Source organism: Acomys russatus, chromosome 5 (genome assembly GCF_903995435.1).
Source record: "Acomys russatus chromosome 5, mAcoRus1.1, whole genome shotgun sequence".
NCBI classification, from domain to species: Eukaryota; Metazoa; Chordata; class Mammalia; order Rodentia; family Muridae; genus Acomys; species Acomys russatus.
Genome location: NC_067141.1, coordinates 58,108,527 through 58,128,214, shown reverse-complemented (window position 1 = coordinate 58,128,214; position 19,688 = coordinate 58,108,527). Strand labels below are relative to the sequence as shown.

Here is a 19,688-nt window from a genome sequence, read left to right as displayed (position 1 = left end):
CAGAAGAAGACATCTGATTCCCTGAAACCGGAGTTATGAATGATTGTGAGCCACCTTGTGAATGCTGAGAATTGAACTTGGGTCCTCTGCAAGAGCAACAAGTGTTCTTTTTTTTTTTTTTTTTTTTTTCATATTACATCTCAATTGTTATCCCATCCCTTGTAGCCTCCCATTTCTCCCTCCCTCCCACTTTCACTCTGTTCCCCTCCCCTATGACTGTGACTGAGGGGGAACCTCCTCCCCCTGTATATGATCATAGGGTATAAAGTCTCTTCTTGGTTGCCTGCTATCCTTCCTCTGAGTGCCACCAGGCCTCTCCATCAAGAGGACGTGGTCAAATATGGGACACCAGAGTTCATGTGAAAGTCAGTCCTCACTCTCCACTCAACTGTGGAGAATGTCCTGTCCATTGGCTAGATCTGGGTAGGGGTTCGATGTTTACTGCATGTTTTGTCCTTGGCTGGTGTAGTTTGAGCAGGACCCCTGGGCCCAGATCTGCCCATCATAATGTTCTTCTTGTAGGTTTCTAGGACCCTCTGGATCCTTATTTCCCCATTCTCCCTTGCTTCTTTCACTTAGAGTCTTAATAGGATGTCCTCACATCTATCCTACATTCCTGGTAGGTGAAGACTTTCATGGGACATGCCCCTTGGGCTAGTGTCCAGTTATAAGTGAGTATATACCACTTTCTGCTTCTGGGTTAACTCACTCATTATGATAATTTCTAGTTCCATCCATTTGTCCACAAATTTTGGGAATTCCTTGTTTTTAATAGCTGAGTAGTATTCCATAGTGTAAATGTACCACAGTTTCTTTATCCATTCTTCAACTGAGGTATACTTGGGCTGTTTCCATGTTCTGGCTATTATGAATAAGGTCACTATGAACATGGTTGAGCATATGTCCTTGTATGCTGGAGCATCTTCTGGGTATATTCCAAGGAGTGGAATAGCTGGGTCTTGAGGAAGCCCTATTCCCAGTTTTCTGAGATAGCACCAGATAGATTCCCAAAGTGGTTGTACTAGTTTGCATTCCCACCAGCAATGAAGGAGTGTTCCTCTTTCCCCACATCCTCTCTAGCATGTGGTGTCACTTGAATTTTTGATCTTAGCCATTCTGATGGGTGTAAGATGGTATCTCAGAGTCGTTTAGATTTGCATTTCTCTGATGACTAAAGGCGTTGAGCATTTCTTTAAGTGTTTCTCAGCCATTTGATATTCCTCTGTTGAGAATTCTCTGTTTAGTTCTGAGCCCCATTTCTCAATTAGGTTATTTGTTTTGGTGGTGTTTAATTTCTTGAGTTTCTTTATATATTTTGGATATTACACCTTTGTCAGATGTAGGGTTGGAGAAGATCTTTTCCCAGTCTGTAGGCTGTCGCTTTGTCCTGTTGACAGTGTCTCCTGCCTTAGAGAAGCTTCTCAACCTCATGAGATTCCATTTATTAATTGTTGACCTTAAGGCCTGGGCTGTTGGTATTCTGTTCAGGAAGTTGTCTCCTGTGCCAATGTGTTCCAGGCTCTTCCCCACTTTTTCTTCTGATTTAGTGTCTCTGGTTTTATGTTGAGATCTTTAATCCATTTGGACTTGAGTTTTGTGCATGGTGATAATTATGGGTCCAATTGCATTTTTCTACATGTAGACATCCAGTTAGACCAGCACCATTTCTTGAATAGATTTGGCTTCTTTGTCAAAATCAAGTGACCATATGTGTGTGGATTCATTTCTGGGTCTTCAGTTCGATTCCATTGATCCACCCACCTATTGCTGTGCCAGTACCATGCTGTTTTAATTCCTGTTGCTTTATAGTACAGCTTGAGATCGGGTATGGAGATTCCTACAGAGGATCTTTTATTGTATAGGGTTTCAACAGGTACTCTTAACCACTGAGCCATCCCTTCCAGTCCTATTGTATTTTTAAATTGCCACTATAGTTAGTCAGCTGCTGTGCCCTCCAAATAAGGCTCAACTCTGTCATTTTCTATGAACCCTTTGTGGTAGATAGAATAATATTTGGCCATACTAAAGACGTTGCTGCTTTTTCTTTTTCTGCAGCTTCCCATGTCTGCCCTTAGAGTTGTTCCTTTTTCTTTCTTTTTTCCTTGCAAGGAGCATAAGCAAAGACCTGGCGTGTGCTGGTTAAGCACCATTCATTGACTCACATCCCCAGCTGACTTGTTTTTGTTTTATTGTTTTGTTTTTCCAGAGCAGTTTCTCTGTGCAGCCCTGGCTGTTCTAGAATTCACTGTGTAGACCAAACTGGCCTCCAACTGAAAGATCTGGCCGCCCCTGCCTCCCAAATTGTGGGATTAAAGGTGTGTGACACCACTGCCCAGCCTAACTATTGTTTGTTTGTCTGGTTTTTTTGTTTGTTTGTTTACAAGACAGGCTGTCATTATGCAGCAAAGAGGGACAAGAGTAGATTCTCTGTCATTGTTTTTAGTAACCATTCTGGCATACTTTCATTAATTGTCTTAAAAATTTGCCTCTTCTGTGCCAGTTTTCCTTTTCTAGAGGAAGAAGAAGCCTGAGTTTGTCTCTCAGTCTTGGCCAGTGGGGAGTGCTTTCTCTTGGGGACTGAAGCTTGGGGTGTGAGTACAGTCCCTGTCTTCTCCTTTGAGTAATGTGGGCTAAAAGAACCCCAGACGATTAAGATTTACTTACATGGGTCCAGGCCGTGGTGGTGTATGCTTTTAATCCCAGCACTCAGGAGCCAGAGTCAGGTGGATCTCTGGAGTTGAAGGCTAACTTTGTCTCTACAAAGTGAGTTCCAGGACAGCCAAGGCTACACGGAAAAATCCTATCACAAAAAACCAAAAATGTTTTACTTACATAGTTTGGGTACTGACATATTTTCTTTTGTGAAGTGAGTGTCCTGTCTTTGTTTTTCATCCAGGCTAATAGCCAAAGCGTGAGTGGTGTTTACCGCCCATGGATGACACCTCCATCCATCACTCCTGTGACAGATTTAGTTGCTTGTCATTAGTATCACTAGTTGAGATGGGATTCAATCATAGGAGCTGGTTGACATCCGCCTAGCACTCTTCCTGGGCTGTCGGTCTGCATTTCTGAGTGTGTACTAGATTTCTCTGAGATAGCTTTAGTAATTCTACAGAGGAATTTAGGTCTTATTTATCTATTTTGAGACAGGGTCTCTGAGTACCTGTGTCCTAGAACTGCATTGTAGACTAGGCTGGCCTTGAACTCACAGAGATCTGCTTGCCTCTGCCTCTCAGTTGCTAAGATTAAAGGCATGTACCCTCAAGCCTAACCTAGTTTGTATCTTAAATTAATAAGTTGGTGGAATGTTCTTAAGGTTCTACAGAAAATGACAGTATCTTTGCATGTCTTATATTTTTTCTTATAGATCTGCAGTTGAACTTTTTGAGACTTACAGCATGGCAGCAATGACATTCAATCCTCCTGTTGAATCTTCAAACTCCAAAAAGAAGGTATGTGATAGTGTTTTTGTTGTTGTTGTTTTGTTTTTTAAAGTCAGGAAGTATGTAAACATTAATCCATGTGCCTATTAGTAATAAAACTCTACGTTGCCAGTTTTCTTTTGTTCTTTCTTTTTTGAGACAAGGTATTGTTTTGTAGTCCAAGCTGACCTTGAACTTATGATTGGCTTGTTTTATCTTTCTATGGATTGAGGCTACAGGTGTTGGCCTTACAAAGGCCTGGCTCTAAGAATTGAGAGTGGGTTGGATATGGTCCTAGAATTCTGTAGAGATGGTTGGTGAGACCTTCACTTAGTATAGAGTATGTCCAAGACCTGACTGAACATCTCTCTTCACTGCATTTCTTTTTTGTTGTTTTTGTTTGTTTTAACAGGGTCTTAGTATGTAGCTTTGGCTGTTCCAGAACGCTCTGTAGACCAGGCTGGCCTTGAATTCACAGAGATCAATCTGTCTCTGCCACCACTGCAACCAGCCTCATAAACTCGGTTTTACTGTTTGGTGTTCACTTTTAATGCTTTTGGCTTTGCTTAGCTTGGTTTTTACTTAAAATATGAGTAGCTTTAACTATTTGACTTTTTTTCAGGATAAATTTTTACAAGGGGACTCATTTTTGAATGAAGATTTAAATCAATTAATCAAAAAATACTGCAATGAAGTTGCTACTGAGAAACCACTGGACTTCACCAAATGTTTGAACACATCGTTACGGTAGTACAGAGTCAGTGGACTGTCTTACATGTTTGTACAGCTATGTGAGGGCCGTTTTCTTTTTGTACAAGGAAAACTTCCTAAGAATGATTATATAAAGACTGAAGCAGGGGCCACAGAACACACTGCTTATCGGTTTGCTTTTCATGGCTTGCTCGGCTTGCTTTCTTGTACAGCCCAGGACAACTTGACCAGGAATGGGAGCACCCACAGTGGGCTGTGCCCTAGCACATCAGTCAGGAATGCTATAGACATGCCACAGGCTGGTGTGATGGAAACAAGTCGTCAGCTGAGAGTCCCTCTTCCCAGGTGACTGTAGTGTATGTCAAGTTGACAAAAGCTAAACAAAACAGTTATTAAATCCTCTTTATAACTAAATCAATATTATTAATATTATTATTTTTTAATCAACAGGGTTGCCATTTTTACATTGCATACTCATAAACAGGACTTTACAATACGTAGTTTATAATCTGGCATACTACTACTAGTATTATAAACATTTTCTTTTTCTACAACAATCGGTAAAATTATATAGGTTGGAGAAACCCTTCACAATTTCGCAGAAGAGATTTAGCCTTTGCTAATCTGGTATCCAGCATGTAGCCCAGGTTGGCCATGAATTCTTGGTAGTGCTTGTGTCTTAGCATCCTGAGTGTTGCACTTACTAATGTGTGCCACCGTGATTGACTGAAGACTGAGCTTTTCAACTCGCTTTCCTGTACCCACGTAAGCATCAGTCAAACCTGCCCTTCTGTTCTTCCTACTCTGTAGTTGCTTCCCTCCTATCTTCTGGTCCTTCCGCACAGACCCTAGTTACTTCTGAAACTTCCCTGGAGGGTGTTTTTTCCTTGTTGAGATAGATGTTCACTATGTAGAACAGGCTGGCCTTGAACTCAGAGATCAGCCTACCCCTATTTCCTGAGTGCTGGGATCGAAGCCATGTGCCACAATGCCCAGCCCATTGCTTTTTTTTTTTTTTAAACATTAATTTATTTAGGTATTTTATGTATATGAGTGCTCTGTCTTCATGTACACTTGCAGGCCAGAAGAGGGAATTGGATCCCATTATAGATGGTTGTGAACCACCATGTGGGCTCTGGGACTTGAACTCAGGTCCTCTGGAAGCAACCGGTGCTCTCCAGCCTCACTTTTTAAATTTTTATTTTAATAAAGATAGTCTATCTATCTTTCTTTCTCTTTCTTTCCGAGACAGAATTCCTCTGTGTAGCCTTGGCTGTTCTGGAACTCACTCTGTAGACCAGGCTGGAACTTAGAGATCCGTCTGTCCCTGCCTCCCAAGTGCTGGGACTAAAGGTGTGGGCCACCACTGTCCTGCCTAGAGATAATTTCTTAACTGATTTTTACCTACTCTAAATTTATTCCCAGTTGCACTGTGGGTCTGTCCTCCATGGCACCTGGCTGCCTAAGAAGTGTTCCTTGTGCAGGTGCTGGCACGGCCAGTTTTACTGTTTGCTTCAGACCTTTCTACCTGGCTGTGATGGTCATATGACGGACCAGGATCTCACAGCATCCAGGACTGCAGGACAAACACCGTCTGTGACGACCACTTTCTTGCTAGCTGGCATCTGTCTTTTTCTAGAAGTGAAAGTATAGGTGTCCTGTGAATTTGATGCCAACCAGAGTCATATAACAAAGACAGCATTCCTCTTAAAATAACACTTGCAGTGATTCCTAAGACTCTTCCTCAAAACACTAGCTAGGCCTTACCTTTTCACGCATCTGGGCCTTTTGCTGGTGGTCAAAGCCATGGCGGTGTGTGCCAAGCGCTCTAAAGGCCACCCTATTTTAAAATGTTCTGTCTGCCACATGGCCATATCCTGTGTTTTTTTTGATAAAAGTAACTCTTGCTAATACTTTTAAACAGTTATGAAGATTATTAAATCCTAATCAATATTATTATTGCAGCACCATAGTAAAAGCAAATGATAAAATAGATTGTGTGAAGATCTTTTGAATAAAATAGGTTAAAATTAGACTTCTGTTCATTAGTTCTTGTTGAAGGGCATAATAAGGAATAACCAAATCTGACCTTTTAAAGAAGAAATGAGTCTTACAGCTAGTTTCAAAGAAAGGCTAAATAAGATTCTAGAATCTTTGAAGTTGTGCTTATTTTTTTACGTGAGAGTGAAGGGGGAAATTGCTCAGTAGAACGAAAGCAATTCCAAGATTTTCATTGTGCTGTAGGGACATTGCTTCCTGACCAACCAGTAAAGTGTTTTTCTTTTAGATTCTTACAGATAAAAACTGTATGTTTATAAATAGAATTATAAAGCACTATTTTATATAACAGCTATTGTCATATTGTAGGGGTGACTTATGAAATATGTACATAAATATTTTCTGCTACTAATACTTGAATAAAGTAGCCTCTGTTTTTACTTACTTACCTTGTGAGGTTTTATTTATTTTAGTGAAAAGCAATTTGCCTAAACAGATTGTTAATTCAGTGCCATAGAAGCCAGTCATTCTGGGGCTTAGAGCTCTTCCTCATGAAAATGTGAGAGTAGAAAGTTCCTTTACCACCCAGCAGTCAGGGATAGTACCCAGTTACCAATGTAAAGCCAGCTCAGAAATAAGTTTGGCATGTGGTATATGGGCAAATAGGTTGGCAGGTGTTGGAGGAGAGAGCAATGGTGGGGCAGTTACCAGCTGGATTTGAACTTGAGTGTATTCTTTTTTTTTTTTTTCTTTTCCTGAGACAGAATTTCTCTGTATAGCCTTGGCTGTCCTGGACAAACTTTGTACACCAGGCTGGCTTAGAACACAGAGATCCGACTGCCTCTGCCTCCCAAGTGCTGTGATTATACGCTTGCACCACGGCATCATATGCTCGAGTGTATTCTTATATGTGAGTTCCAGAATAAATCCCCCCACCTCCCTTCCTTCCTTCCTTTCTTCTTCTCCTCCTCCTCGTCCTCCTCCTCCTCCTTCTTCTTCTTCTTCTTCTTTTCTTTGGACACCCTGGGCTGTCTTGGAACTCAGAGAGATCTGCCTGCCTCTGACTGCACGTTAAAGGCGTGCACAACCGTGTCCAGCCTAGAATTATTTTTGAAACCACATTTTAAGGCTTTATTACTTTTTATTTTGAGACAGGGTCTCTCCATGTAGCTCTAGCCTGTCCTGGAATTCCGTACTTAAACCCGGCTGGCCTTGAATTCACAGAGAGGCTCTTGGCTCTGCCCTGCCGCACCCCCACCCCCAACCAGGCCACTTAAAGCTTGATTATCAATGATGAGAAAAGTTAAGGTTCTCCATACAAGTACTTTCTCAAACCCCACTCTTTGGATAAAAAATTCCAAGAATTTAAGAAATATTCGTATGTTAGAAATCAATTATTTTCTACCATGGATACATTTATAGTTCACATACAGCAGCAACTATATAGAGGTGAAAAGTCAGTTTTAAAATAGAAATTGACTGACTGGGTATTTCATGACTGCATTATACTTTTCAGTTTCTTGTCACAGTTGGACCATATATATATTAGCATTTACACAACATGAATTTGAGGGTATATACATTAATTTTTAATATAACCTTAATTGATGTTTCCTTTTTGGAGCTTAATATTATAGTCATTAGTAATCACAGGCACATATACAAATTATATTAAGCTATAGTCTTTATTTTTTAGTTTTGTTTTTTTTTTTTTTAACTACTACTACTGTTATCATTATTTGCTTGTTTCAAGACAAGTTTTCTCTGTATAACACAGTCATGGCTATCCTGGACTTGCTTTGTAAACCAGGCTGGCCTCAAACTCATATCGATCTGCCTGCCTCAGCCTCCAAAGTGCTGGGCACCACCACACCCTGCAATATAGCCTTTATTTTTTGACGACAGATCTTGAGCACCTATTGTGTTCCCGGCAGTACATGAGGCATTTAAAAGTAAGGTGGGATCGTGGGAGTAAAACAGGCTTGATGCTGCTTCATGACCTTTGATGCCAAGTCAGGCTGTCATCTGAAATAAACTCAGTGTGTGTTCAGTCAAACAGGTGTGAGAGTATCTTAGAAATGGAGCTTCAGAACGTGTTTAAAAGCCACTTGTTTAACATACTCTTGTATTATTAGAGTCTCTGGATTTTGGTTCCTTTTAGGAAGAGGTTGCAGAGAATATGTAGCTTAGCCGTGGGTCATGGGAGGAAGGAGATGTTCACCTGTTTCCACCCGCGATGCTGGGAATGGATGTTGTTTACAACCTGGTAATCTTTTGTTGTTTGTTATTTTTTAGAAAGGGTTTCTCTGTGTAGCCCTGGCTGTCCTGGACTCAACTTTGTAGAGGCCAGCCTGTCCTTGAACTCAGAGATCCACCTGCCTCTGCCTGCTGAGTACTTGGATTAAAGGCATGCTCCACCACTGCGCTGCTAAAACTGGTAATCTTTTGCTATCTGCACGGCCAGGCTTCACCCAGATCTCCCAGACTATTACATTTGTTCCTCCCAGAATCTCCCTCCCTAGACTTCCTAGACCTTGAGCATTGCTTCTCAGTCAGTCAAACTCTTCGTCACAGGAGATGTCACCTATCCTGTACAACAGCTTACTTACCTTCAGTGTTGTCTTAGGGCCAAGCCAAGCCTGGTTCCCATCAGCTGTTCTGTTTGCTCAGTCATTCTCTCTGTTCTTTATCTTAAGCATTGTTTCTGCGTCAATAGAACTCTATCTCTATGTAAGGAGCCACATGCACTTTGTAAACAGTTTCAATGTAAGCATGTCTTAAATGTTATTGTACACCCATGATTGAGTTCGTTGCCACCAGGAAACTTTTTTTCCAAAATTGTGCTGTGCTTAAGTATGGCAAAAAGAAATTGCCCAATGTCAGACTATAGAAGTTTGAACCAGCGCAGCTAACTGAGTTGTGTTGAACCAGATTTCCTTCTTGCCTCTCCGGGATTGTTTCTCTACAGGTTATAAGTCTTAGCAGGGATCCCCACATTCACACCTCAAAAAAATTAAAATAGAGGTAGAGGATTTAGCTCAGTGGTAGAGCACTTTCCTAACAAGCGCAAGGCCCTGGGCTCGGTGCTCAGCTCTGGGGCGGGGGGTTCCGGGGGGAATTACAATAAAACCAGTTTGCATGTTTAAGTTCTTTTTCATACCAATTTTACTGATTAAAGAATATGCTATCCAGATTTCTTGTATTTGAAAAAGTATAAAATGGAGCAGGAGAGATGGCTCAGTGGTTAGGAGCACTGGCTGTTCTTCCAGAGGTCCTGACTTTTTATTATGCATACAGTGCACATTAGATCACATTATAGATGGTTATGAGCCACCATGTTGTTGGTGGGAATTGAACTCAGGACCTCTGGAAGAGCAGTCAGTGCTCTTAACTTTTAAGCCATCTCTCCAGCCCCCTGGAGGTCCTGACTTTAATTCCCAGCACCCACATGGTGGCTCACAACCATCTATAGTGCAATCTGGTGCCCTCTTCTGGTTTGCATGATCATATACATAAAATAAATAAATAAATCTTTAAAAGTATAAAATGGTAGTAGGCATAATTCTAGCAGCCATTCTAATCATGAATAGGATCATTTCTTTTATTTGGTAGACTAGTGTGGCCCATAACTGAGATCAGCTTTCAGTCAAAACTTAATGTTTCTGAGAACAGGAGACTGTAGTAGTCAATTGTATTGCAGTCATGTCCCTTACAGTGTGCTCTGATTGATGACGGACTGCTGTTTGGGGTGCTGTGGGGCATACCTACAATCCCATAATGTTGTAATAAGGCTGATGAACTCCTCTTGCTTAGTGACACAGTAGCCACCTTAGCTGTGTAAGTACATTCTGACTTTCATAAACAGTGAAAGTCCCTAATAATGCATTTCCCAGAATGTGTCCTCATCATTAAGGGACATATTCCTGTAAGGAACTGCTTATATTTTTAAATTTTTATTTTATTATTATGTTTGTATGTGTATGCATATTTGATGTGGGTTGCACAGGGGATAATTTTGTGAAATCTATTTTGTCCTTTTACGTTTCCATTGGTTCTGGGATCAAACTGAGGTCAACAGGCTTATGTGGGAAAGGCCTTTATCCTTTGAGCCATCTCACTGGCCCTGTTGACAGTATTTTAGTAATGTGTCCTGCTTTAAAAGACTCAGTTTTAGTAGAGTGTGTCCTTTAACCTGAATTGGGATGCAACAGGCTAGGCTTGTTCACAGCAGTGTTTGAGTTTAGGGTCAGTTATAGATTTGTGTACCAAATCTCCATGTGTGCAAAAGACTGTGAGGATGGGGTGGGCAAGCGTAGGAGACCAGTCTGCCTCCATATTTTATTACCTGAAGCTTTTGTTTAGCTCTGGCTGGTTAGACCAATAATTTAATTTTCAACACAAGGTAACCCAAACCATTTGGCTCCTTTAGTTCATAGAAACTCAATGTTTCCAGAATACTTTTTTAAATGAACCTACACTGTGCACTTGTTTCAGACCTACTGTTTGATTTAAAAGGGAACCTTTAGTGCTGTGCAGCTGCCAACTGAGAATAGTCTGAATTATGTCGGCAAGAGAACGATGGTGCAGAAAGACTTCACTGACACAAAAACTGTACTGTATTTTTGACATGTCTCTCTTTTTACAATGTGCAAAGAAGGGGCTGTTTTATTTATTCTATGATTGGTAAGAGAAAGTCTCAAAGTAAAAGTCAGGCTTTTTAGTCAAAAGGAACTATGCCAATGGAAAAATAAAATACAGGCTCGACTCTGGAGGAACATGTATTTCAGTCTGATAAGTCGCAATATGCTTCATTCAGAGAATGAGAAGAACCCATGGCACTTAGCTGGTGGTTTTGTGAAGTATGGCTTTAAAATAATGTACATGAAATGGCAAGTGTGACCCAGATCCATGGCTCTTCAGGAAATCAGAAATGAAGATGACAATATTGCACTGGATGTCTAGCCCACTTCTCATGGTCATATGATTTATTTTTAGGATGTCTTGAAATAGATTGAACCACTAGTGCTTGTCACCCATAGCAACATCAAGAAAGCTATGTCTAATAAATATACAAGTACAGTGTCAGTACAAACATTGCAAAATAAATAAATCTACTTTAAACATCAACTCAGTCTGCTTTTGTTTTTAAAAAATGATTAGGCTTCTTATTAAGAACATTACAACTCAGTAGATACTAAATTGTACATCATTCTAAATTCATTTTATGAGAACTGAAAATGGAACAATCTGTGGGCATATGAATAATAGCGTTTGAAAAAAGAATTATTTCTATTCGCAAAAAGGTAGCCTAAAAAGTGCACCATGGCACACAATATAGGAACTAATTTGAATAATTGGTTACAAATCTTACAGGACATATTTACATTTCCAATGCCCCTAGACTTCCACTTCTCAGTAAACCCAATGGCCAGTTTCTGAGGTTTTCCAACCTCTGCCTCTGGTTCGCAGTTTTCCCAAGTTGGGTCAGCAAGCTGGTCCTTGGGCCAAATTCATGTATTTTTGTATGACCCTTAAACTAAATACATTTTACAATTTTAAGTGGTTGAAACACTTGAAAGATTTGTGATATGTGAAAATGATGTGAAATTCCAACTTAAGTGTCCATAAATAAAAATTTATTGTTCAGTCATGTTCATTCTTGTTCCTGTTGCCGGCAGCTGTGTTTGCCCTCCAGCAGCTGGGCTGAGTCGATGCGGGAGAAGCCATATAGCCCCAACCCTGAAATGTTCACCACCTGGCCCTTGACAGCTGAAGCTTCTTGCTTTCAGCTTAGCAGATGGCTTGTCTACCTGTAACATCCATAACATGACAATGCTCTGGGCATCCCTGCTTCGTTCCTCAGGAGGTTGGTTGGCAGCCCTGTGCCATTTTGCTTGTCTTCTGCTTGAACCTCATACCAAGTGTGAAGAGGGCCCGAGTTCCGAAATCATTAGTTTCCAGTTGAAATGTGGAGGAAATGAAGTATGCTTCTTTCTACCATGTTCATTCTTGATAGCATCTCGTCAAGGTCATCACCTGTAACGTTGTCCACACAGGCTTGTCAGGGTAGTGAACACAAAGAAGCAGAAATATTTACAACCTCGCCAGGTTCCACATTGTTCAACTATAGAATTCTAGTGATGTAATGATCTAATGATGTACATCATCCAAAATTCATCTTACGAGAACTGAAAGTGGAACAATCTGTGGGCATATGAATGATAGCTTTCAAAAAAAACCTTCTGTTTGCAAAAAGGTAGGCTAAGAGTACACTATGGTACACAATATAGGAGCTAATTTGAATAATTGGTTACAAATCTTTTTTTATTAGATTATTTTATTTGCATTGGTGTTTTGCCTACATGTATGTCTGTGAGAGGGTGTTGGGTCCTCTGGAACTGGACACTGAGTTGTGAGCTGCTATGTGGTTGCTGGGAATTGAACTCAGGACCTCTGGAAGAACAGCCAGTGCTTTTAACCCTGAGCCATCTCTCCAGCCCTAATTGGTAGATCTTAGAGGACATATTTACATTTCCAGTGCCCATAGGCTTCCGCTTCTCAGTAAATCCAATAGCCTATTTTCAAGGCTTTCCAACCTCTGTGCCTCTGATTGCCAGTTCTCCAAGTTGAGTTAGTAAGCTGGTCGTTGGCCCAGCTCTGGTGGCCCACTTTGAAGGAGTCACTTCCCAATACAGTGACATGGTGTCCTTAGCAGGTACAACACTGTTACTTCTGTCCTGGAACACCATGTTTGTCAGGAAAGACAACAAACATCCTTTTTATTACATCAAATAAATGATCCTCAACTTTAGGAAAAGAAGAAATTCTTTCAACTGTTACTATTTCAGGTAGGAGTAAGGTGAACATTTGCTTCTTTAGAAATTTTTAGGTTATTATTGGAACTGGATGCCATCATTTTAGAACAAATAACATGAAATACTATAGCAGAAAGGCTAAAATACTGTGCTTGTTTGCTTATGAGAACATCCAGAGAGAACTTAAAATAAGTGTTCGTTTTTGGAAATACCACGACAAAGGAGGTTATAAGTGGACATAGTTGTGCCAAAGGCTATTTTTAAAGAAAGGCACCAGTGTTGAGCAAAGCTATGAAGTTAGTTCAATGCTTCTGAACATAACTTGCCAAGGGAAATGGAGTCCCCCAAGAAGGCCACATCTCCCACTCCTTCCGAAGATAGTTCCACCAACTGGGGACCAAGCATGCAAATATATGAGCCTCTCTAGAGACCATTCTCACTCCAACCACCACAGCTGGTCTGGGCAGCGCAGCCTCAACAGCCAACCAAAGCAAGAGTGGGAAGAAGGCTCTTAGGGTGATTGCCTTGTGTCCCTTTTTCAGATTCTAGGTCACGCACCTGCTGAGGTTGACTTTGTATTGGATACCAAGCAGTGGGGTTGGCAACTGACACTGCGTTTCCAGCATGGAGAATAAAGTTCTTTTTCTTCTGTTTTGCTTGGCTTTTTAGACATGGGTTCCCATCTGTGTTCCCAAAGTTGGCCTGGAATTCATTTGGTAGCCCAGGCCGACCTTGAATTTGTGATCCTCCTGCCTCATCCTTCCAAATGCTGAGATTACAGGCATGTGCTACCATGCCTGGCGTATTTTCAAAAATTTTTTAAGAGTCAGGGAGAGATGAAGTTGTTGGGTGTAATTGAAACATTAGACTAGTATTAGGAATCTGTAGACATTGAAAGATCCATACAGCCCTTGAGGGCTCTTCATGAACGTTATTAACAATTAAGGTAGTCTATGTGTGATGACTTAAGTCTGGTACCTTGGACAAGTTGGTTGCCTTCTTGGGGTCTTTGATTAGTTATTTACAAGATCTGGCAGTCTAAATGTGTGTGTGTGTGTGTGTGTGTGTGTGTGTGTGTGTGTGTGTGTGTGTGTGTGTGTGTTTGTGTGTGTAAATACAAGGGTGTGCACTTGCCATGGTATGAATGTGGAAGTCAAAGGACAACTTGTGGGAGTCAGTTCTCTCCACCATGAGAACGCTACAGATTTAATTCAGGTCATTAGGCTGGGCAGCAAACACCTTTAAGCACTGTGCCACCACCTCTCTGGCCCAGGAAGTCTAAAATCTTACAAGCTTGCATGTAACTTCAGAGCCTTGGTACTGTTTTGAGGTACCGTTCCCACCTGGCTTCAGAGGACAAGCCTCTTGAAAACCACAAAGCCCCAGCTTGTGTTACAAAGTACTTCCGGTTGAGTCTAGTTTCAAAATGCCACCGTACCTTCGTGTACCTGGGTCAAACATGCTGTCCTCTCTCACTGCTGGTACTCAATGTGTCACTGGGGGACAAGGCACCCACAGGCTTCTCCTCTTTGCTTTGAACACTTTCTGAGGCCACAAGCTGAGGAGGTGATGTGAGTCCTCGGGGCTGCTTAGTGGACTTGGTGAGTTTCTTGAGTTCACTTGCAAAGGAGATGCCCCTCCTTTTATCTTCTCGGGATGCCTGTGTAGAAAAAACAGAACCTCCCTTCATGGAAAGGTAAACCCAGGTCTCCAGTTCCCATGGCATACTTAAGTATACAGGTCCTTTGCACCTCTGTCTGGCAAGTAAAGCTTTGGGGAGACAGTCCAAAAGCCTCCTCTATCCCAGGATTTTTAATTTTTCCTGAGGCAGGGTTTTTCTGTGTAGCCCAAGCCATACTAGAATGCACTCTGTAGACACCAGGCTGGCCTTGAATTCACAGAGATCCGCCTGCCTCTTGCCTCCTCAGTGCTGGGGTTAAAGGCATGTGTCACCACTGACAGGATATTTAGGGTCTTTTAACCACACAGGAGAGCATGGTATTTTGTCTTTTCTCTCTACAGAGTAAAAACAAAGTGAAATAACTATCTTCTAAGGACTGCACAACTTAGGGACGTTCTCAGTGTCACTGGCTCCCAAGTTTAATTATGATGTGCCTTAGACTATCAGTGACTTAACAAAGCTCAACCTAACTTTCACGTTACCTGCACCTGTTCCTTCAGTTTCAGGATGAACTTCCCTGCACCTTTCCACTTGCTTTGAGCTTGAAACACGCACTCTTGGTCCAAGAGGATCCTTTGTGAGGACTTGGGAGTAGAAGACTTCTTATTGGGCCCATCTTTCATCACCTCTTCCAAAAGCACATAGTCACCTGGGTTGGGATTGTTCAGGATGCTGTAGGAATATTTGGCTTTGCATAAGGTCTGAAAGATAAGTTAGGGTCAGCGGAATCAAGCATCTCTCACATTTGCATCCATTATGAATGAGAAGTTTAAGGTGGAAAAGTGGCTGAGCCTCTTAGTGATGGAGAGCATCTTTCAAATCAGGTCACCCACTGCCTCATTTTCATTTGATAGCTGTGGTTTATAACATGTGTTCTCGGGTTACCTCAGCTTCCAAAATTCCTTTGTGCAGAAGCTTAAGCTTAGAAAACCTAAGCAGGTTCCAGAGGAAGAAGCTTAAACTTAACAGAGGTCAAAAAGAATCCAGAGCAAGGACAGCCAATAAGGGAACTGAAAAGGCTAGCTCCAGGCTGGCCGCCCCTCCACCACCACTACAGTGTATAGATATAAAGGTTGGGCAGCCAGTGAGAAATGGAATCCGGCCCCTAGGAGCCTCACTGTTCCATCAGACCTCCTCTTTACCACACATGTGGGTGCTGAAGGACTTTAGAAGTCACATGTTTCCCCTCTCACTTAATAGAGCATCTTTCATTTGTTCATACACTTATTGTATGTTTAGTCAGCACCTGTTATAACCAGATACTGTGCTGTACTTTGGGGAGAAAAAGCTGAGCAAAAGAAATGAGGATCTGGAATTCAGAGCGAATTAAGGAGACTGCAAATATTAACCAAATTATCATACAAAAGGAATAGCAAGTCACACTCAAGTACATACTAAGCATCGTGCAAACCTCCCCACGTGTGTTTACTACTGCCTTTTTTACAACAGCTGTGGGGGGAAGTACCATTGTACTATCGACAGGTTATTCACCTGGAAACTTGTCACACAGCGGTGCCAGAACCAAATAGAATGAGCTGGTGAAATTAGACACGGGAGGAGGATTTATACAGCAGAAATGAATCGGAGGCCCCTGCTTCCCCACAAAAGTCTGTCAACACACAGTCTAACTCAGAGATAGATCTTTGTGAGATCCTGAGATCTTGCTGGAGGTCTCTGAGTGAGGGATAGAGCTGGATTTGAGCTTTCAGCCATGTGATCTAGGGTCTGTGCTGTTTACTGTGTGGCATCACTTCTCAAGCAGTTCAGTGAATGCAAATGCCACAGCAGCTTGACCCAGAGGACTTGGCCAGAGTCAGAGTTGGCCTCCTGCTAGTGGCTTCCTTCAGTGATGATCATTCAGCATTTACTCAGGCGTTTCTATGGCAATTTCTGCAGTGCCTCCTCCTAAACCCATTGTCAGCAGAGATCTAAACTCATCCTAGAGACTAGCTAAGTATCAGTTGCAGAAGTGAACAAATATTTCCTATTCTTAAGAGTATTCCTTGAGCTGGGTGTGGTAGCACACGCCTGTAACCCCAGTACTAGGGGAGACAGAGGCAGGCGGATCTCAGTGAGGTTGAGGCTAGCCTGGTCTACAAAGCGAGTCCAGGACAGCCAAGGCTACATAGAAAAACCCCATCTCAAAAAACAACAAAACCAACAACCAAACAAACAAAAAGAGTATTCTCTCTGTCCAGGCACCCCCCCCGCCCCCCGCCACCTCATTATAGAACTTCATTCATAAACGAGCTGTCACTGCACACACATCTGATGTGTCTCGATCATTTATATCAGCAAGAGGCATGAAGTGAGAAAAGGAGAGGTACTTGTGGTGCTGGGATCAAGCCCAGAGCCCTGTGACTGCTGGACCCTCTGAAGTGCACCCCAGGGCTCCCGAGGAGATGGTTACCTGCTGAATCACATCCTGTGCAGTGCTCACACGGGGGGCTTTGATGACAGTTCGAGGTTGTTCTGGAGAAACATCATGCACTTGGACAAAGAAACTCTCCTCCTCCGAGCTCAAGATCACCTCTTTGTCATCTTGGGTACTGCTTCTCTCTTCTAGGGTCTGCGTTAGAAAAGAAAAGAAAAGAATATATATATGAGTAATTGGTAAGATGATTCAGAAGACAAAAAAAGAAAAAGCAAAAAAATGAGTTGTATGTTGGTAATACGGAAAACATCACCTGAATTTTATAGTTCATACATTATATTACACACACTATGCTGAAAAGATGTTCCTGCTTCTGAGGGGAAGAAAGGCTCTATTTGTGCCGATGTTGATTCACAATGCGGTTTTAGAATAAGCCACTTTATATGTGTCTTCTACTTGTGGATTTTGAGAGACCAAATCAACTACAACTTTTAGAAAGAAAACACACTGTTTTGATTGTTATTAAAAGCCAAATAAGAACACAGTAAGATGTACTGAAGACAAGTCTGTTCCCCCAAAATCATTCGCATTTAAGAGCTTTTAGACATCGGAGCGGGTGAGATGGCTTAGTGGGTAAAAGAGCTAGACATGCAAGCCTGGTGTGTTCAATCCTTAGGCTGCACGCACATGTGGAAGGGGAGAACCCATTGCACAGAGTCCTCGCTGACTGCTACCCACACGCTATGGCACGCATGCCCCATCGTCTCTTTATCATTCCATCTCCCTCTCACCTTAGAGTTACAAAGAGAAATAGTAGGCACATGGAATATAAAACATGGAGTACGCATCCAGGTGGAATGAAGAAAAGGCTAAATTAGTGGCAGGTGCAGGTAAGCCATACTTCAGTGAATTCTGATAGAATTTCCAGTAGTAGGAGAATTAGTATCAGAATAATTAGGTTTGGGTAAATTTTAGTGAAATCCAACTTCCCTCTTTCTTATATGTAACATCTTTTTTTAAAGTTTATTTCTTTACTTAATTTATGTATACGAGTGTGTGCCCGCTTGTATGTATGTGTACTGCATGAGTGCAGGAGCCTTTGGAGGACAGAGGATGGTGTAGGATGCCCTGGAACTGGAGTTACAGGTGGTCATAAACCACCACGTGGGTAGTGAGAACGGAATCTGCCGTCTTCTTGAGAGCAATGCTTTTAACTGCTGAGCCATCTTTCCAGCCCCTATTTTCATTTTATTAAAAAAAAAAAAAAAAAAAATTCAAATGGGCTGGAAACATAGCAGTTAAAGAGCTCTGGTTGCTCTTCCAGAGGACCTGGGTCTGATTCTCAGCATCCACATGGTAGCTCACAGCCATCTGTACTTCCATTTCAAGGAGATACAATGATGTCTTCTGGCTTTCATAGGCACCAGACATGGCATTTGGCACACAGATACATGTATAGGCAAAACAACCAATATATATTTTAAAAAAATAGTCTTTCCAACAGTCAAGACAATGAAAAAACCTTTCCTATTCTCACCTTTTCTTTTCATATCACCTCGTTCTCATAAACAAACAAATGAGGAAACAAGTCTGTAAACAAAATATCACTGTTTTAGGTAATATGTCCTTGTGTATATCTGCCATTGATATGTAAATAGAAAACACAAAATCCTGGAACTATGTGAAAACATTGTAATTTTTTTACATGGCTTCTGTCCACTTATTGGGCCCCATTTTCAAATGATGGTAGCTTAAACTTATCTTCTACAAGAGAATGACATGGGAAAAGAAAGGTGAAGAAATAGGTGACTCTATCAGATGACAAGACTTCACATACAATAGTCTATTCGCAGCATTCTTTTATCCTGGTTTCCACAGATAGGCTAATGACACAATGCTAATTAACCAGAAGAAGTCACAGTTTGCTGTCACCGGCCTGGACTGGCTGGTCCCATCACCCAGGATTGATCCCACCAATACTTAAGTCAGAGTGGAAAAGAAACTGCCACCAGGTGGTGCCAAATTGTAACCAAAACTTGAAAGGATTTGCCTCAGCCTTTGCAACAACCCTGAAGTCACAACCTTACAACTAACATGACTGGAGTTTCCAGCCTTAATCGCTCTAACAATCTAACAGTTCTAACAATGGAGGTAGAGCAGTGATGGTGTCGCCTCCTTCTGTTACGTAAGACGTGATCGCTCCCCACCATGCTGCCGCTTGTTTTTCTCCCCACTTGCAGGTATCGGACATGTCACAATCAAAAAGTGATATGGGGGGGGGGGGGTTGTCTACACGACAGAATTCATGATCCATGATTCTCCAAAGCAAGAAGAAAGGAGTGTGTGTGTGGCTGAGCAGACAGTACAGTGCTTGCTGAAGAGCAGGAGGACCTAAGATCCAGGGCGTATGTAAAGAAGCCAGCCAGGTGTCACATACTTGTAATCCCAGCACCAGGAGGCAAAGACAGGCTGATTCTGGCCTTTGCTGGGCTATCAACATAGTGGGCGTGATGAGATCCATGTCTTGTGACACACCCTGTCTCAAAGAAAACAAAGTGGATGGCTCCTGGGGAGTACTGGTGGTGCTTCTCTGGCCTGGTTTAAGATATGTAAACACGGTTTTTATTTTAATCCAAGGTGTGGGATATGGGGGCAGCTTTAGTTTGTCCACAGCTGGTAACTGCCCC

At 41.8% G+C, this 19,688-nt stretch overlaps 2 protein-coding genes across 2 annotated transcripts in view; one reads left to right on the top strand and one right to left on the bottom strand.

Moving 5' to 3' along the window:
• Noc3l (NOC3 like DNA replication regulator) overlaps nt 1–4,447 on the top strand; it is a 32,589-nt gene extending 28,142 nt beyond the window's left edge. The window contains 2 exon segments of the mRNA XM_051146422.1: nt 3,368–3,452; nt 4,045–4,447. Of these exon segments, the coding sequence (XP_051002379.1) occupies nt 3,368–3,452; nt 4,045–4,173 (214 nt within the window). The 3' untranslated portion in view covers nt 4,174–4,447.
• Nucleotides 4,448–12,127: 7,680 nt separating this feature from the next.
• The window catches only part of LOC127189536 (1-phosphatidylinositol 4,5-bisphosphate phosphodiesterase epsilon-1-like), a 201,474-nt gene continuing 193,913 nt past the window's right edge, over nt 12,128–19,688 (bottom strand). The window contains exons 29-32 of the mRNA XM_051146421.1: nt 17,038–17,196; nt 15,110–15,328; nt 14,385–14,606; nt 12,128–12,167 (exon numbers count right to left, since the gene is read on the bottom strand). Of these exons, the coding sequence (XP_051002378.1) occupies nt 14,400–14,606; nt 15,110–15,328; nt 17,038–17,196 (585 nt within the window). The 3' untranslated portion in view covers nt 12,128–12,167; nt 14,385–14,399. The remainder of the gene's footprint in view (nt 12,168–14,384; nt 14,607–15,109; nt 15,329–17,037; nt 17,197–19,688) is intronic.